General features: G+C 38.9%; 1 protein-coding gene across 7 annotated transcripts in view; it reads left to right on the forward strand.

The window, feature by feature from the left end:
- Nucleotides 1-16,463, forward strand: part of TEC (tec protein tyrosine kinase) — a 44,786-nt gene extending 28,323 nt beyond the window's left edge. For 6 of the 7 annotated variants that reach the window (XM_021394447.1, XM_021394448.1, XM_021394449.1 and 3 more), the window contains 16 exons: nt 1,482-1,583; nt 2,311-2,392; nt 3,721-3,849; nt 4,923-4,963; nt 5,190-5,371; nt 6,267-6,332; nt 7,389-7,443; nt 7,600-7,679; nt 8,043-8,176; nt 9,309-9,383; nt 10,126-10,297; nt 10,412-10,628; nt 11,161-11,225; nt 11,993-12,111; nt 12,460-12,617; nt 15,370-16,463. In XM_021394447.1, the coding sequence (XP_021250122.1) occupies nt 1,482-1,583; nt 2,311-2,392; nt 3,721-3,849; nt 4,923-4,963; nt 5,190-5,371; nt 6,267-6,332; nt 7,389-7,443; nt 7,600-7,679; nt 8,043-8,176; nt 9,309-9,383; nt 10,126-10,297; nt 10,412-10,628; nt 11,161-11,225; nt 11,993-12,111; nt 12,460-12,617; nt 15,370-15,447 (1,755 nt within the window). In that variant the 3' untranslated portion in view covers nt 15,448-16,463. Of the gene's footprint in view, nt 1-1,481; nt 1,584-2,310; nt 2,393-3,720; nt 3,850-4,922; nt 4,964-5,189; nt 5,372-6,266; nt 6,333-7,388; nt 7,444-7,599; nt 7,680-8,042; nt 8,177-9,308; nt 9,384-10,125; nt 10,298-10,411; nt 10,629-11,160; nt 11,226-11,992; nt 12,112-12,459; nt 12,618-12,735; nt 12,821-13,540; nt 13,600-15,369 lie in introns of all 7 variants that reach the window. The other variant, XR_002437948.1, reaches the window with a different exon arrangement.

A 16,988-nucleotide genomic window follows, 5' to 3' on the forward strand; every position in this document is an offset into this window, starting at 1 on the left:
AATGCCAGAATTGTCATGAAAACCTGGGAGTTGTGGAGGAGAGGCTTAAAGTAATAAAGCCTGTTCCTCTAGTGAAAGTCTGTCCCTCCAGACAGGAGGGGAAAAAAAAATGCATCATCTCTTTCTGTCTCACCACCGCAGTTAACTGCTAGATGGGATCCAAGCAATACAATACATGAATGCCCCACTGGACACAGAAAGCTGTGTAGATACATTACAGAAGTGGCAACATTTGAAGCTGTACCAAGTGGTGTACAACTCGGTTATTTGACTTTTTGCATTTGCATAAATGTGTTTCACTCCAGGTAGTCAAAGTTCAAGTAAGGGGATGCCATAAAATAAGCAGAAAACTTGAAACAATTTTTCTTATCAGAAATGCAAGGTTGTATAACTGATGCAAATTATTTCTCAGCATTACATGGTATCAATATTAGATTTGATTTTTTTTAATGGCTCTTAGTAGAATGCCTTTTTGTTCCAGATTCCAGTGGAAATTTCCTCTCCCAAAAGTGAGAGGTGGCCCTTATGGTGTCCATAGATTCATCATCTTTATACCCTGATTAAAAGAAAATGTATCATTTGTGTTTTTTCCTTTGCTATGCAGTACAGTGCATTGAAAATTTCTGTGCTGTGCCGGCATTCTCAACCTCTTCTACTTCTCTTAAATAAGAACAGCATAAATCAATTATTTCAGAAAAAGCCACTTCAAAAAATGTCTGCATGTGGGTGGGCTTCACTGTTGTTACCTATTGCTTTTACATATAGACTGAAGCACAGTGCAAACTACCTCCAGATGTTGTTCCTCCGAGAATCATAGAGTCATAGAATCATTTGAGGTGGAAGGGACCTTTAAAGGTCATCCATTCCAACTCCCCTGTAGGAACGCCTACAGCTAGCTCAAGTTGAACTTTTTTCTACAAGGCTTCTGCCAGCCGTGGTTGAAGAAGTTCTTTCAGCACAGACCCCAGCTTATCCCAAGGACAGGTTTCATCCTGCCTTCTCCTTTCTACTCTGTCTGAGCTTGTTTTGCCTCTGTATTGCAGTTTATCTGGAAAGCTGGAGAGACTCAGGAGTAGCCACAAAACGGTGGGAGCACCTTGGTGTCAGAGCAAGGGAGTGCATCAGGTGGTGTTGGCACCTATTTCACTCTCCACTTTTAGTCATAACTTGAGATCAGCAAGCTGTCATTTATCTGTACTCAAGTTCTTTTGTAAAGAGGAGTAGGCCAAGCCTATGATTACAAAAGATTAGAAACTACATTGGAAAGTGTCGTGCTTTTTACTAAGCAATAGATCTTTGAACACTCTCTCTCCTTTTTCAAATGACTTCTGCATTTAAATCAACACTTCTATTGTAAGTGGGAAAGAAAGCAATAAGTCTCTGCAGGGGGGGGGGGGGAAAAGGTAGGTAGGTGAATGCCTGTAGATGAATCAGTTTTCAGCTGTATTTTATGTAATTTTTTTTTCACTTTTCTCTTACAGAAAAAGTACAGAAAAGGATCTGTGGATATTTCAAGGATTAAATGTGTGGAAGTTGTACAAAATGATGGTATTATTCCCTGTCAAAATAAATATCCGTTTCAGGTACGCTCCTTTAGTTTATGTAAAACACAATGCTCTTTTCAACATCAGCAGGCTATTTGGATGTAACTTGCTTGAAGTTACTGTCCCTTCTGTCACTGAAACCCTTCTCCTGGGCTCTGTGGGAGGTGGTTCAGGATCGGGGCTTGGAAACCATCCCCTTGAAACTCTGTTCTTCTGGAACTCCCTGCTCTTGGCAGTTTTGCCTCTGACAGCTGGTCTTTTTCTTTCCCCAACCCTCTCTGCCTAGGTTTTAACTGGAAAGTGCTGTGTCCTCCAGAATGGGTTAGCTGGAGCCCATGTTTCCTGTCTTCTTTTACATGCACACTGCTTATATCAAGTGTGTGATTATCATTAATTTATATAGGAATAAGAAAATCAAGATAAACCTTATTGTATTTTCTTTCATTGTGAACCAAATGGAAATAAATGCAGAAAACTGTGAACCAAGCAAAGCATGAGGCAAGCATCAAAAGGAGTAATAGGATAATAGACGATTAACAAAATCCTTCCTGCTCTACTGACAGCACCGTCTACAAATAACAACATTCCCCTGTTTCTTCATTTTTATCTAATGCTCTTTTTGTGACCGAGGACACTCACTTTGCCAATTGTAACAATTTTTTACCTTGTTCAGTGTATTCCTTTTCCTAAGGAATTGATAAAAGAGCATTACTATGTGAATGTAGTTATTGAGTTTTTTTCACGTGTTTTTTTTTTTCCCCTGCAGGTTGTATATGATGCTAATACACTTTATATTTTTGCACCAAGTGCACAAAGCCGGGATCAGTGGGTGAGGAATCTGAAAGAAGGTAATGAAAGCTGCTTGCACTTAATATCTGGCATATTTAGATAGCTTTGATAGAGCTGTGTGCTGGGTCTGACTGGGATGGCATTAAGTCAGCACGCACTTCTCTTACTAAGCTGTTGCTATCAGCCCACAACTTTTCTCGCTTTTCCTCTTTCTATTATTTTCCCCTGTCCCACTGTGTGGGTGCTTTGCTGCTGGGTGGGAACAACTCACCACAAGCTATAAAAATAAAAGTGTGAAACTTTTTTTTCTTCCTTTTGAATTAGGTCAGATTGTCATTTGTGTATGCAGCATTTGATGACAGGTATTGGGCATATAGAGCTATAGAGTGGCTTAAGTAGGAGGGGATCTTAAAGTCATTGAGCTCCAACCCACTGCCATGGGCAGGGCTGCCACCCACCAGCTCTGGCCTTGAATGCTTCCTGGGATGGGGCATCCACAGATTCTCTGGGCAGCCAGTGCCAGTGTCTCAAAACACCCAGACTGATTTCATTCATTTTGTGAGTCTTGCTGCAATCAGAATTTGAATCTATGCTTTTCTACAACATGTAAAGCATCAAAAAAGTTTACAAGCTATTTAATGACATTACTCTAAGGTTTTATTTGGATGTAGCTAGCCAGCGTGATGGGGACCTGTTGATGGTCTTACAATGATGTAAAATGACAGGGGACATCTCCACTGAGGTATGATTCTGATTATTGCTGTTGTAGTGAGTAAAGATCATTTTCTTGAGAGCCTCTTGATACTTTCTGCTGCTATCAATCATAGGGTGATTTCTGAAACTCAGCAGGTTTATAGGATAGGGGTGAGGAGCTTGCTGAACCAGCTACAGGCATTGTGGCATGGAATAGTGGTGCACGTCAGCTGACTCTCCAGATCGCTAACTGTAGAGGAAATTCTGAGTCACTGGTGGCAGTAACAAAAGGAAAAGAGGCAGCGAGATCTGCAGGGCCATCACAGCCACACGGCTGCAAGGGGCAGCCTTGCAAGGGGCAAGTGGGTGCCTAGGCCTGTTGGGGTGAGCCCTGGCCCACTGCCCTCAGGGGTGCACCAACCACCAACCTGCTGGGGTAGCTGGTGTAGGCAGGGAGTATGGCACTGGAGTACAGTCGTGTGTAGCCCTAAAAATTGCACCTGCTGTCAGTGTATGTCCTCCATGTAAATTTCTGAAAAGTTCCTCAAGAGAAGCAATACAATAGTAAGGACAGTCAGTGAAGATTATGCTTCACGTCGAAAGTACTTTAGTATTTACTTTAAGAATCAGGGGCAGTCATGCTTTTTTGTTGTTATTCTTTGTTTGTTTGATCTTTGCTCTTTTTTTCCTGTAGGAATAAAGAACAACAGCAATATAATGATAAAATATCATCCTAAATTCTGGACAGAGGGAATTTATCAGTGCTGCAGACAGACAGAAAAATTAGCACCTGGCTGTGAAAAATACAATCTTTTTGAAAATAGTAAGTACAGGTGTTCTTATATGAAATGGTGTTGGCATATGATCGTGTCATCAGGCTTGAGTGCTGCAGGTAGTAGGGAAATTTACAGAGCAGGATGACTCAGTGATAGTGTGCCTAGATTAAATCAAAATATTTTTCATCTTCAAGCATTTTATAAAAAAAAAAAAAAATGGAAAAAAAAGTGAGCTGTCTTTCCAAAAAATGTTTGGAGACATCTGCAAGGAATCATTGAGGTTTCTGAACTTGTTTTCCACTTGCCTTGTTTTTCCCATCTAAAACCTATCTGACCAGGCATTTACCTCAGACTTGAGGTTAAAACCTCATGGTGAAAAAGGTTCAGATGTAAAATCTTTTCCAGTTCTTCATTTGAGTAAATAACTCCCATGCACCTGTGTAAAAGAATAATGACCCTGCTGAAATCAGCGAAATTACGCCAGTGTGAGAATGGTACAAGAAGGTAGCCAGGCTTAATGAATTTGCAGACATGTGGCTCAGGTTTCCTAGAACTTTGCAAATGTCCAAATGCTGAACCTGGATAAAACATTGCTTCTGAATGCATATGACTCTTCCAGCATGCAAATCACAGCCTGTGCTTGTTCAGCAGAGTGTGCTGTGGCATGCATGTGGAAGCATGACCCTCAGTGCAATATTGTTCTGCATAACAATACAGTAAGTATTTGTCCTTGATCATGATTCAAGGAATCCTCCGTAGTAAGAAAAGAAATGGCATCAGTGCTCACTTCCTGGTGAAATCAGGAGTACCTTTGTGGTTCCCTAGATCAGGGCCTTGAGTGGCAATGGTTAGGAACTGTGGATTCCATTCCTTTAAAAGAGGAATAAAGGATTGCTCATAGTTGCCCTTATTCTGCAAGACCTTTTTGAATGGAAAAAGAAGCATGTGAGAAAAAAATACTTTTGGACCTGAGAAGTAATTAAAACCTACCTTTTTATACATCTTTATGCATTTCTGTACAAAAGGTTGCCATTGACAGGGCCTGCCGTGAATGTTGCTTACTCTCTGAGCTAGTTTTTTTTCATAGGACGCTTAATGCTTTTCTGTGCTCTGTTTCTAGGTGTAGTAACGCTGCCCTCTCCAATGCCAGCAAAAAGTACGGTAGGTATCTGGGCTGCTGGTAGAGAGGGTCCAAAAATGACTGCCACATGGGCTGCAACACTGTGATTGTCCCACATGTGCCTCAGCCTGACCCCCACAGCTCATGTATAGGGCAGTCCGAACCAGTCCAACCTTTGCCTCTGTGGTAGTCAGCTGGTTTGCAGGGGTAGGGTGGAGGGGAATCACAGAGCAGAGTGGGACGATGATAATTTTGCATCATTTTCAGCGAAGGCCACCACCACCTGTTCCTCCAGCTGAGGAAAATGACAATGAAGAGGAGGAGATAGTGGTTGCGATGTATGACTTCCAGCCTACAGAACGTCATGATTTAAGGTTAGATAAAGGTGAAGAATACATAGTAATCGAGAAGAATGACATTCACTGGTGGAAGGCGAGAGACAAACATGGGTAAACATGAGTTTCTTACTTTTCGTTATAATGTTATTCAGGCTATTTTCATGTTGTAGTAGTTTATATTGATTGCTTGCAACAAATAACTGAAAATTGCTCAATTTCTTTATTCCCACATAGAATCCAATAAAAAAAAATAATTCTCAATAGATTGTGGAGACTAATGCAGAACTGTAAGCTTTTACAGTGACATCTCCTTTCAGACTCTATGGTTTCCAAGTTATAGTGTCAGCAGGCTGCAAAACCTGGTTTGACTGGTCTGGTACTCCTGGTTTCAGGCAATGGCTCCTTAGGGAGAATTGTAGTTGACATTCAGATCAGCAGTCTCCGAGTTCCAAGCTTGATCACAAGCTTGAGTGATTATCGTCTTGTTTAACAGCTGGATCATTAAGGGTGATCTTTGAAAGAGCTGATGGAGAGTTGCAGTGAGATGCCTTAATGACCACAGTGTCTTAACTTCACATTCTCTGTGTTTAAATCTTTTCACATGATTTTAAAAGTGAAAGTAACCAAGCTGTGATATTTATCAGGTCAGTGTTGCAAGCAGTTGAGGGTATTTGTGAGTTAATAGGTACAGCAGGGCTGCTGTGGCAGTCTCCAGTGACCAAGCACAACGTCTGAGTACAGAAGTAGAGAGTCACTCATTTCCTTTCCTCTTCTGTTGCTTTTGTTGGACATTTCTGCTGACTAGGTAACTCTTTGGGTGCAGTGAAGGCTAATGTGGAAATGTTGATGAGGAAAATTCATTACTGAGTAATGAGTAGTAGATTGGGTAGCTCAGTAAAAAATGAATGAATGCTAGTGACCTCTGGTAATTAGCAGAATTAACACAGTCTTCTGGGCATGTAATTTTACGTTTTTTATTCAGAGTATATATTATATATTCTTTTAGGTTTGAAGGTTATATCCCAAGCAACTATGTAACGGGAAAGAAGTCCAACAACCTTGATCAATATGAGTAAGTTAACATTCAAATTAAAATGTGGAAAATCATAAAACAAAAGCTATGCTTTAGGAATTACAATGTATTTTTCAAGTTTTGAAAACACTTAATATTGTAAACATTGAAAGCAGTGCTATTTACCATAGTATTGTTCTGGGAAATTAAACTGAAATACTTAAAATATGCATACGTTTGTTCTGATTCTCCTCACTGATTTTTGTTGTGATGTATAAAGTGGAGTCAAGACAATGAGATGGCCATTGGGCAAGTAGTTTCTAGAATATTAATATTAAAAGCAAAAAAGAAAATTACAAAAAAAAAAAAAACAACAACCACGAAACCCTCAGTTTCCTGGTAGTCAAAGGGAAATATTAAAGGAAATGTATCCGTTTTAAATGTACTGAATGTTTTTTAATATTAAAGTGGTATGTCTATCCAAGATGTGGCAGGAAGACAGAAGAGGAGAAAACAGCAGAAAATGTACAAAGTGAACATAACATCAGATATTTTGGAAGGAAACTTTAATTTTCAACAAAGTATATCACTTGGTGATTTTAATTCTCAGTGTATTCATACGATTTATCAGGTGTGAAAGTATAGAGAGGGCTTTATTTATTTGTTTTTATTTTTTCCAATTTAATTATGGAGTAGGTATTTAAGAGCATCAGGATAAAATCAAAGAGACTGATCTCCAAGCCTGTTGTTACTGAATAACAGCTGGCAGTCAGCTCAGCAGATGACTGGGCCATATGTGGATAGCTGCTTCAAGGACACCATGAGGCTGCTGGCCTGCTCTCAGGTTTTAGGAAGTATTTTGCTCAAAAATTAGTCAAATTTCCTGAACTTTATTGCTTTGTGTGAGATCTCTCTGGATTTATTTCAAGGCATTTTTATGGGTAAACTCTACAGTGTAGTAAGGACTGGTTTTTGTACGTTTACTCAGGTACAGTTCTTCGCCTTTACTGTCACAAAATTATCAAAATGGTAACTTTGCAATACTTGGTTTTAAGCCTTTTACATAAAACGAGTGTTTGGGAGAACTTTTGGTTAGGTGCTGACATTGTGTTGCAGGTGGTACAGCAGAAACCTGAACCGCAGCAAGGCAGAGCAGCTCCTTAGAAACGAGGTGAGTATGGCAGCCTTGTGTACAAACTATGGCATTCCCTTAAACTTATTTAAGCTAACATTTCATTTTTGCATGTGCAAATCATAGAGCAAGTACAAAGGACATAACGCGTAAAGTTATTTGTGGTATGAAACTGTCAATGTTCTTGCATTTTAGGACAAAGAAGGTGGTTTTGTGGTGAGAGATTCAAGTCAGCCTGGCCTGTATACAGTTTCCCTTTATACAAAATTTGGAGGGTAAGTTTCTGTGGCCACCCTGCACGCCTTACCTCATCTGAATTTATTTGCATGTACACTGAAACTCTTGGCTTGGAGGGAATGTCAGGAGAGAGCTCTGCAAAGAGGCGAGGGCTGCTAGTTAGAAAACATGGCTGACTAACATCAGATTCTGGGCTCCGTGCTTAGGCCTCACTGGGTTTAATCTAGCGTAGATCTGACCTGCCACCAAAAGAAGGAGACTCTGGCATGCTTTTCGGTCTTTTCCTTTGTGCCAGCCTACGTGCTCGTGTGGGGAGCTGAGTTGAGGAACAAGCCAAACTGAGAATTAATTAGTGCGGGTTAATCTTCAACAAATGACATTGTTTTGCTTCCTTTTTTCAGAGAAGGTTCATCGGGAATAAGACACTACCATATAAAAGAAACAGTGACATCACCGAAGCAATACTACCTTGCAGAAAAACATCTTTTTAACTCCATTCCAGAAATAATTGAGTATCACAAACATAATGCAGCAGGTAGATGGACTGGATTTTTCCTGTTGCTATGAGTTGATTTGATAAGGAATCTGAGGGTTTTAATGGAGGCTTCTAGGTTTTTATAGATCCTTCTTCCTTAGAGAAGAATCCATGAAACAGCGTTTCTCATTTTTTCAATATATGCAATCATTTGAAAGATTTTGCGTGTATATTTATGTGTGTGTGTGTATATATATATATTTATAAAGCATGCATGTAGCTTTATATAATTTGTGTTTATACCCACACCCACTTGCTATTCCTCTTATTAGCTAAGTGTAGTGGCTAGACACCAGCAGCAGGGCTCAGCCGCTGGCTTTATGAGAACAAGTGGTGTTTTCTTTCCATCAGTACTTTCTTTCTTTAACATTGTATACATTGCTCTTTTGCCATTCCTATTTGTTTGTTGTACAGTGAGCTACATCCTTTTTCCTAGTTGAGATACAAACACAAAACAAACCAAGATAAAGGTGTGGCGAAATTTGTTTTTGACAGTTGTAGTGCTGTTCAGTGCACTCTGGTCACAGTGTAAAAGAACAGCTTTATTGGATCAGGAAAAAACACTCATTTTGTGTCGTGTTTCTAACAGTGGTCTTTTGTCTGCAGCAGATAGGTAGGGATGGTACTTCCCCAAAGTACTCTCTAGGTGCTAGTTTACTTTACCAGTGAGTCACCACAACTTAAAATGATAAAAAGAAAGTAGAAAACGTGTGGAGAGCAGATGTATTTTTTCAGGAAGTAAGTGTGAAACCAGAGGGATTTGTATGTGCAAAACAGAAATAATCAAAAGTAACATTGTGAATATGCATTTTGGACAGTCTTTCTGATCTGGTTTATGAAAGAGATGGTTTCTGCTCAGTCTTCACTGGTGTTGGCATAATTGTAAAGCACAGATACTTATATCTATCTCTTAACAGTAAAGCGAATGCAGCAAGTTAGATTCAGTGAGTGCTCTTGTGTACCTCTTGTAACCACTTTGAATTGTCAAAGCAATGCGGTAGCAGAGAATGTGGTCAAAGCTGTATGTGAGGTTACTGTTAGTGTTGCAGTCTGCAGTGAACAAATGGCTTATTGGCTACCTGGCATTATTTCAGAAGTAAACTGTCTCTCTTGAATTACCTTTGATCATCAGGTCTTGTTACCAGGCTGCGTTACCCAGTGACCCCAAAGAAGACAACAGCACCAACAACTGCTGGATTCAGCTATGGTAACTGTATTATATTGATCTACACATACTTTTTCTGATGATTTTATATGTATAAGCGGCCACGATCTTTCTAAAAATTTTGGAAACTTCATACTATGCCTATTCTAACTAACTAGCGGGTTTAAGTTGTACCTTTGAGACCTTTGCACAGAGAATTGCCATGGAAAGGCACTAGAGCCAGTAGATGAAAAGGGATGCTGTGTGAAGGAACAGAACCAGTTTCTGGTGCTCCAGAGAACTCAGTATCTTCCTCCACGTTTTTTGTGGACACCTTGGGCTCTGCCTTATTAAGGAGCTGTGCCTTTGCCTGCCTTATAAGCCTTCAGGCTTTGTACTCAACCTTGTTCCTTTGATCTTTGCAGACGTGGATTAGTTAGTTTTTTAATGTCTTGAGTGGTCTATTTTTAACCATGGCACGCCAGGTGACATGATCAACTTTTATGTGTTGGCAGAACTTCATATGATGGTAGCTTGTTGAATCAAGTCTGATAATATCGATATATGCTGGCTTGAGGAAATTTTGATTTTTGCTTTCTGTGTTGATCAACAGCTGGCTAAAAGTGGTGTCTAGATGAAAAAAAATATATATATAATGCAAGATCTGGAAGGACTATATTTTAAAGTTAATTCTAAAAACTTTTCTCCCTAGTTTCCTAGGAATGATTTCCCTTCCTATTCCCTTAACAGTTCAGCACATTCTCTAATATAACACTCAGTGATTCTCGCTTGTTTTGTTTTACAGAGAAATGGGAAATTAATCCATCAGAGCTGACTTTCATGAGAGAACTGGGGAGTGGCCTGTTTGGAGTAGTGCGCCTTGGGAAATGGAGAGCACAGTACAAAGTGGCCATCAAAGCAATTCGGGAAGGTGCGATGTATGAAGAGGATTTTATTGAGGAAGCCAAAGTAATGATGTGAGTTGCTGTGCAGCACTTGGGACCTTTATTCTGGGCCTCTGATGGCGTATGCTGGCTATAGAAAAACCACCTCAGGCAGGTGGTATTTTGACATGATGCCGATCTTTTCAGGAAACTAACACATCCTAAGTTAGTTCAGCTGTATGGTGTATGCACGCAACAGAGACCCATCTACATAGTGACAGAGTTCATGGAGCATGGCTGCCTTCTGAATTACCTAAGACAAAAACGTGGGGTTTTGAGTAAAGATGTCCTGCTCACAATGTGCCAAGATGTCTGTGAGGGAATGGAATACCTGGAGAGGAACAGCTTTATCCACAGAGACCTGGTAATGTCCCATCATGCAATACACTTCCTTAAAATTTTTGTTTTTGACTTTATCCAGTTTTGAATCAGCATGTTTGTAAATATCAGCTTTTATTGTCACGGAAGACTATCAGTAGTTTAAGTTGACTCTTCAGGTTCTATGCAAATCTCTGAAGCTGCAATGTACAGAAAAAGATGACATGTTTCTCTCTCTTGAGAAAATAGAATAAAATGTCTCTGAAATGTTTATAAGAAGTTGATAGCTGTTTGTGCTGAAATAAGTGTGTCTTTATTGGTGCCATTTTTACCACTCCAAAGTGCCTTGAGATCATAACTTTTCCTGGTGACTTTATACAAAATGGCTTAGCTGTCAAAACGACACTATCAGGGGCAAATACATGTGCAACTTGTCTTTTGGTCCATAGTGAGAGTATGCCACTGTGCTTGGTGAATCAGTGAATGTGCTAACCAATGAGGGCAAAGTCTCATCACACTGTTGTAATTTGTCTGACAGACTGAAAGTTTTAATCCAAATCTAATGACTCTCTTTGCAGGCTGCCAGGAACTGCTTGGTGAATGATTTGGGAGTGGTCAAAGTGTCTGATTTTGGGATGACAAGGTATGGCTGAGTGTGCAAATGCAATTGTGGTGATACTGGAAAACTTACCTAGCCCTTGTTCTTTTCTGTAAGAGAACATGCACCAAACAAGATTACGGGTAAAAATGATCTTTTTTTTGACCTCTCGAAGGAACATCCTTTTATTCATTTTTCTAGTGCCTTTAAAGATTATATACTCTGTAGTGATGTGACTTGTTGCTTCTCAATTACAGAAATCAAAACCGTGTGGTTTATTCTTTATAGAATTTAGTGTCTCTCGTCTTTATACTGAGTATCACAGAATTGCAGGGATTGGCTCTGAACAGACTCCATGGTCTGACTGCTCCTTTATTAGCAATTTTCTCTTTAAAAACAAAACAAAAACACACAAAAAAGCCACTCAACAGTTGTTCAACCATGACCTGCTTGGCTTTTGCCAGTTTTCTGTGCTACTGAGCTTGCATGTCCCTTGGTGTCTGAGTTCAGACTGACCAGTGAGAAACAGGAAGAAACGGATAATTTTGCATTGTTTTTCTTGTAATGTAGACATTTGACTTGTAAGTGGCCTAGACTCGTGTAGCTAATAATCACAAGGGAAGGCTCTAAAGGTAATAGAAAAACAAAGTGTCTTGACTGAAACCCTAGTGCAGGTCCTATGTTCATTTTATCATGTGGTACTAAGTCATGGCCTTTAGGTGGCAATACAAGCTGCAAATATTGAGTTCTAGATCTAAATTACTGTTTGTAGGCTTGGAGGCCAGCTGAAAGACCGAATGTTTTCTTTTTAGGTATGTCCTTGATGATCAATACACGAGCTCCTCGGGGGCTAAATTTCCTGTGAAGTGGTGCCCACCAGAAGTGTTTAATTACAGCCGATTCAGCAGCAAGTCAGATGTCTGGTCATTCGGTAAGATGTTTATTACTGAAATGAAGCACTATTTTTACGTGTTTTCAATAGCAGTTAAACTCTAGTTATCATGTAGTATTCACACATCTAACAGATGTGTGAAAAGAGAACTTGTTTGCTGTGGTTTTATGCTTGCATGAAGCTCCACAGAGGTCATTAGAGCTGTTAATGTATTAAAACACATGCTACTAGAATAAAGCTTATTCAGTAATGACACATGAACGCTAGTTCTGTAATACGGATCTCAAACTATTTTTCTTTTAGTAAACCTGAGTCCAGAGCTCAAAATAAACATTTATTTTAAGAAATTATTTGCTTATTTTCTTCATGTTTATTTAAATTTTTTAGGTGTTTTAATGTGGGAAGTGTTTACAGAAGGAAAAATGCCCTTTGAAAAAAGTTCCAACTATGATGTGGTAACTATGGTTAGCCAAGGACATCGCTTGTACCGCCCCAAACTGGCCTGTAAGCAGGTATATGAAGTCATGATGATGTGCTGGCAGGAGGTAAGCATGTTTTCTTTTTTGCCTTTGAATTGAAAAAAAGGTCAATCCAGCAACAGCAATCTGTATTGCAGCATTCTTCCTGTAACCAGGAAGGATGCAGGGTGTCTTTTCTGTACAGGTGGTGTGAGAGAGACATAAAGAGAAAAGGAAAAGAAGGTGCTCCTTGAACTGCTGCAGATAATACATAAAAAAACCAGGATGTGGTAGGTGAGATGTAGACCAGAGCTGAATGTTGATGGACATCTTGTAAATTTGCTGCATCAAAATAATCTGCTGAGTCAAGTTGAGAGAATTGTTCTGTATACGGATCAATGCGAGACTGGGTTTAGTTCAGTGACAAATGTAAGCATTAGGTGAGAAGAAGAGAGAGGAAAAGTGGGGCAGAGCAGTTGAATATAGTTCTGATACGACTGAGATGAATTGATCACGGGCTTTGTGCACAAAATGTGAGTGAGAAATCGAAAAGGTACAAGCCTGTTTCCCCATGATCTGATAGTTGACAGTCTTGGAGCTATATCTCTCTCTCTGGTATTCATGTGTTTATTTTTAAGACAAAGATCTCCCCCCTCTTGCGACTGAACTACAGCTGTAAAGATAAAAGCCACTGAAGAAATTTCTGTGAAATAAATGAGCTGTAAGATTAGTAACAAAGTGAAATAATTACCAAGTCACTAAGGGAGTGTCAGGAGGATGAAGCCAGGCTCTTCTCAGTGACATCCAATGACAGGGCAAGGGGCAGTGGGTGCAAGCTGGAACACAGGAGGTTCCACAGAAATATGAGAAAACACTTCTTCACAGTGAGGGTAACAGAACTCTGGAATAGGCTGCCCATTGAGGTTGCGGGGTCTCCTTCTCTGCAGATATTCAAAACCTGCCTGGATGCCTACCTGTGTGACCTAATCTAGGTTTTCGTGCTCTGGCAGGGGGATTGGACTAGATGATCTTTCAAGGTCCCTTCCAATCCCTGACATTCTGTGATTCTGTAAGTCTCTATTGGTCTTGATTACTTCTGCATATAAGCACTGCAAGCACAACTGTATTAGTCAAAGTACACCAGAATTGAGGATTTATTTCCATATTGCCTTAGTTTATTAATCATCATGGAAACATGTAAGAGTGACCACAAATGTTTTTAAAGGGATACCATGTTACCTGAATATAAATTATACAGGAAATATGGGTTAGCCTGTAGTTGAACCTAAGTATAAATCCCAAGGTTTATGAAGAAAGATTAAAAAATACAGTGAAGTATTAGTTCTCCTAGTTCAGAAAGATGCTGGCTGTATGGTTTTCAAAGAGGTCAAGAGGCAGCAAAACCAAATACTTCAAGAATCAACTGAAATAGTGTAAAACAGATCTCACAGTATTACAGCAGGAAGCATATGAGAAGGTTAGTTGTATTTAATTAATTGCCTCCAATTTTCAGAGAGCAATCAGAGAAACTAAGAATGGAAAGAGCTAAATTATTGATTTCTAGTTTGTCTTTGCCACATAGGCTGCTGAGGAAAGGCTGCTCTTTTCCAGTGAAAAAGGTGACATACTGTCTGACGTTTGTCTTGATTGAGAAAGTGCTGGAACAAGTAGTCATCAAATTGACTGGTGAATATCTCAAGCTTACAAAGCACTCAGTTTATGAAGCGAAAAATAGATTAAAAGCAACAGTGCCCTGGAGGACTAAAAAATAACAAACATGTCTGCAGTCCTGAAAGACTTTTCACAGGAGCTGGGAAATTATAGATCTTTAAGTTTTGTTTGTATTTGGTAACCTAATTGAAATGTCCATTAAAATGGACTAATAAATCACCTGGAAGATAACTAAGTTATTTGTTAACACTCCTTCAATGTTGATGTGTTTTTAGAATTTGATATGTTTCTAGAATTTATATGAACATCAATTAATTGATTAAAAATGTATTGATTTCATGAGGGGTTATTAACAGTAAAATCTAAGCAATCATCGTGGGAGAGAAAGAACCTTTGCAAATCACAAACAAGGCACAAGTAATGGCCACATGCAGTCAATCTTTGTCATAAAATATGATTAACTGTAGGTACCTTAGTCCTTGCTTAATCAATTTATTAATTATTTGACATGTGTGTGAGGCTTCAAAATTCAACCCGTGATACAAATTTATTTAGGCTGATAAATGTAGGAAAGGTACAATTTACACTGGCATTCAAAAGAGGTTAAATTAACTCAGTCAATAAGGTCAGTGAAGGGACTGCCTCAGTGTATTGCTGTGGTTAAACAAAACAAAGAGGATGTTACAACACGTAGGGAATTATATGGAAAATAGAATAAATGAAGAATAATATTGCATAAGTCTACAATGCAGTCTCATTGCATTAAATGAAAAATAATACGGAAGTAAAAGATTTCAGAGAATGATGCTCAGAATGCTTAGGAGCATGAACAAGTTGGATAAAGAAAGATTGGAATAATTTATTGGTGCTGGAGTGGTGAGGGGTACGGAGAGAGAGATGAGTAAGTGTAGCACTATGTAAAATAATGAATTGCAGGAAGGGTGTAGTCCAACAATGTATATTATGGTTTTTCAAAGCATGGAAGTAAAAGTGACACTTTATGAAACTGTGATGCATCCAAAACCTACATGAGGAAATATTTTTTCCACATCACATTTAATGAAGTGGTAGAGTCATTGCCACAGAAGGATATTGAGATCAAGAATTTACCCAAACCAACAAAGCTTTGTTATTTTCTCATCACAGTTGTACATACTTTTGTTTTTAGAAACCAGAGGGACGCCCAACTTTTGAAGACTTGCTCCATATAATCGTTGACATTGCAGAGGGTGAAGATGCTTTCTGAGAAAAGGCAATATCAGCACAAGTACAGAAAAGAAACCACTTTCCAGAGTTGTCTTCACTGTTTCTTTTTAAAGGCTCGGTCCTGGATGCTGCTAGATGCTGCTAAACAGTGTGGGGAGCCTGTAATGTTTAGTTTGCTTCAATACAAGGGGAGTTTTACATGATGCTGGGAAATAAGCAAAGTATCTTCAGCAATAATAGCAGTCTGTACTTTCTCTGAAAAATCGGTGTTGTGTAGCCAGCTCCTTGTGGAGGAAGAAAGTAAAAAAGACCCAAGTCTGGGAGCTTAATTTGCGTTTACGGATTTGGGTTCATGTACATATGATCCATGTTTCTGAATTTCTCTTTATACAGGTAGTAGCAGTAGTGATGTGCATGCTTAAAAATTGAAGGTTTCTATTTACTGACATTCCAATGTTTCAGGATTCTCCAGAAACACTATTCTTCTCAGTTGATGGATGTTTTATGACACACCAGGAACACAAAATGTGCCTCTTTCATTTGCATGTAATAGGTTGTTAACAGTACAGTCTTCAGTTCGGTGTAACACTCAAAAGTGTTGCTTCAGGACTGAACCATGACGTGCCCTGAGCCATTCTAGGCTATTTGGTGAATGAAAGACCTTCCAATGTTGGTCATGACATTACTCATGAAAAAATCAGTCCAAGATTCAGCACAACTAGCTGCCAACGTACCACAGTACCTTGTTTTAGATCAATTATAAAATAATTTATATGCTGTATGTATTGTAAATATATAAATTCAATGCTTTTATTTATATTAACTGTTTTCCACTTGACATTTTCAAACACAAATTTGTCCCACCTTCACTTACAACCCATGTCTAGAGTTGTGTATGGAAATGAGAGAAAATGTACTCTTAAACGTGGTAAAGGAGGGTTTGTCTTTCTGTCTGTCATTTGTATGTACATCGATTTAAGGTTTCTATTCTTAACAGACAACATTGTACTACATGTGTATATAAATAAATTGAATGTTAACTGTTGTTTGGAACAACGTGTGAAGAGTTGCCACTAATTTACTGTCAAGACAGTGCATCATAAGCCGAACTCATTGTTCATGTGAATATGGGATTGTGATTGTCCATGTATATACATATATGTAGACGCACACTTTTAAATATATATATTTTTAATATGAATATATATTTAATTGAATTTGTCTGTGTTTAGTGCAGAAGTGGTTGAACTCTCTTTAATACTTGGATGCCCTTTCCCCTCTGCTGGAGGCTGATGTCTCCTCAGCCTTGCTGAAGTCTGTTTCCATTACTCTAACTTTGGACCAAAGCATCTGAGGAGTATTTGTACTTCAATTTTTCTGTACCCACCTTTTGATTGACTCTATTACATAGTTGCTTTGTTATTTTTTTCTTCTATCGTTACCTGTGCCCTTGTGTTGCATATAATGCAGAATAGATTTTTTGCAACCTCAAAAAATTAGTTTCTGCAGAGAAGAATATAGCAAAGTTATTTCAAATCAAATTATTAAAGGTAAATATCTTAACACATTCCATTATTTCTG

The sequence above is a fragment of the Numida meleagris genome, chromosome 4, assembly GCF_002078875.1.
Source record: "Numida meleagris isolate 19003 breed g44 Domestic line chromosome 4, NumMel1.0, whole genome shotgun sequence".
NCBI lineage: Eukaryota > Metazoa > Chordata > Aves > Galliformes > Numididae > Numida > Numida meleagris.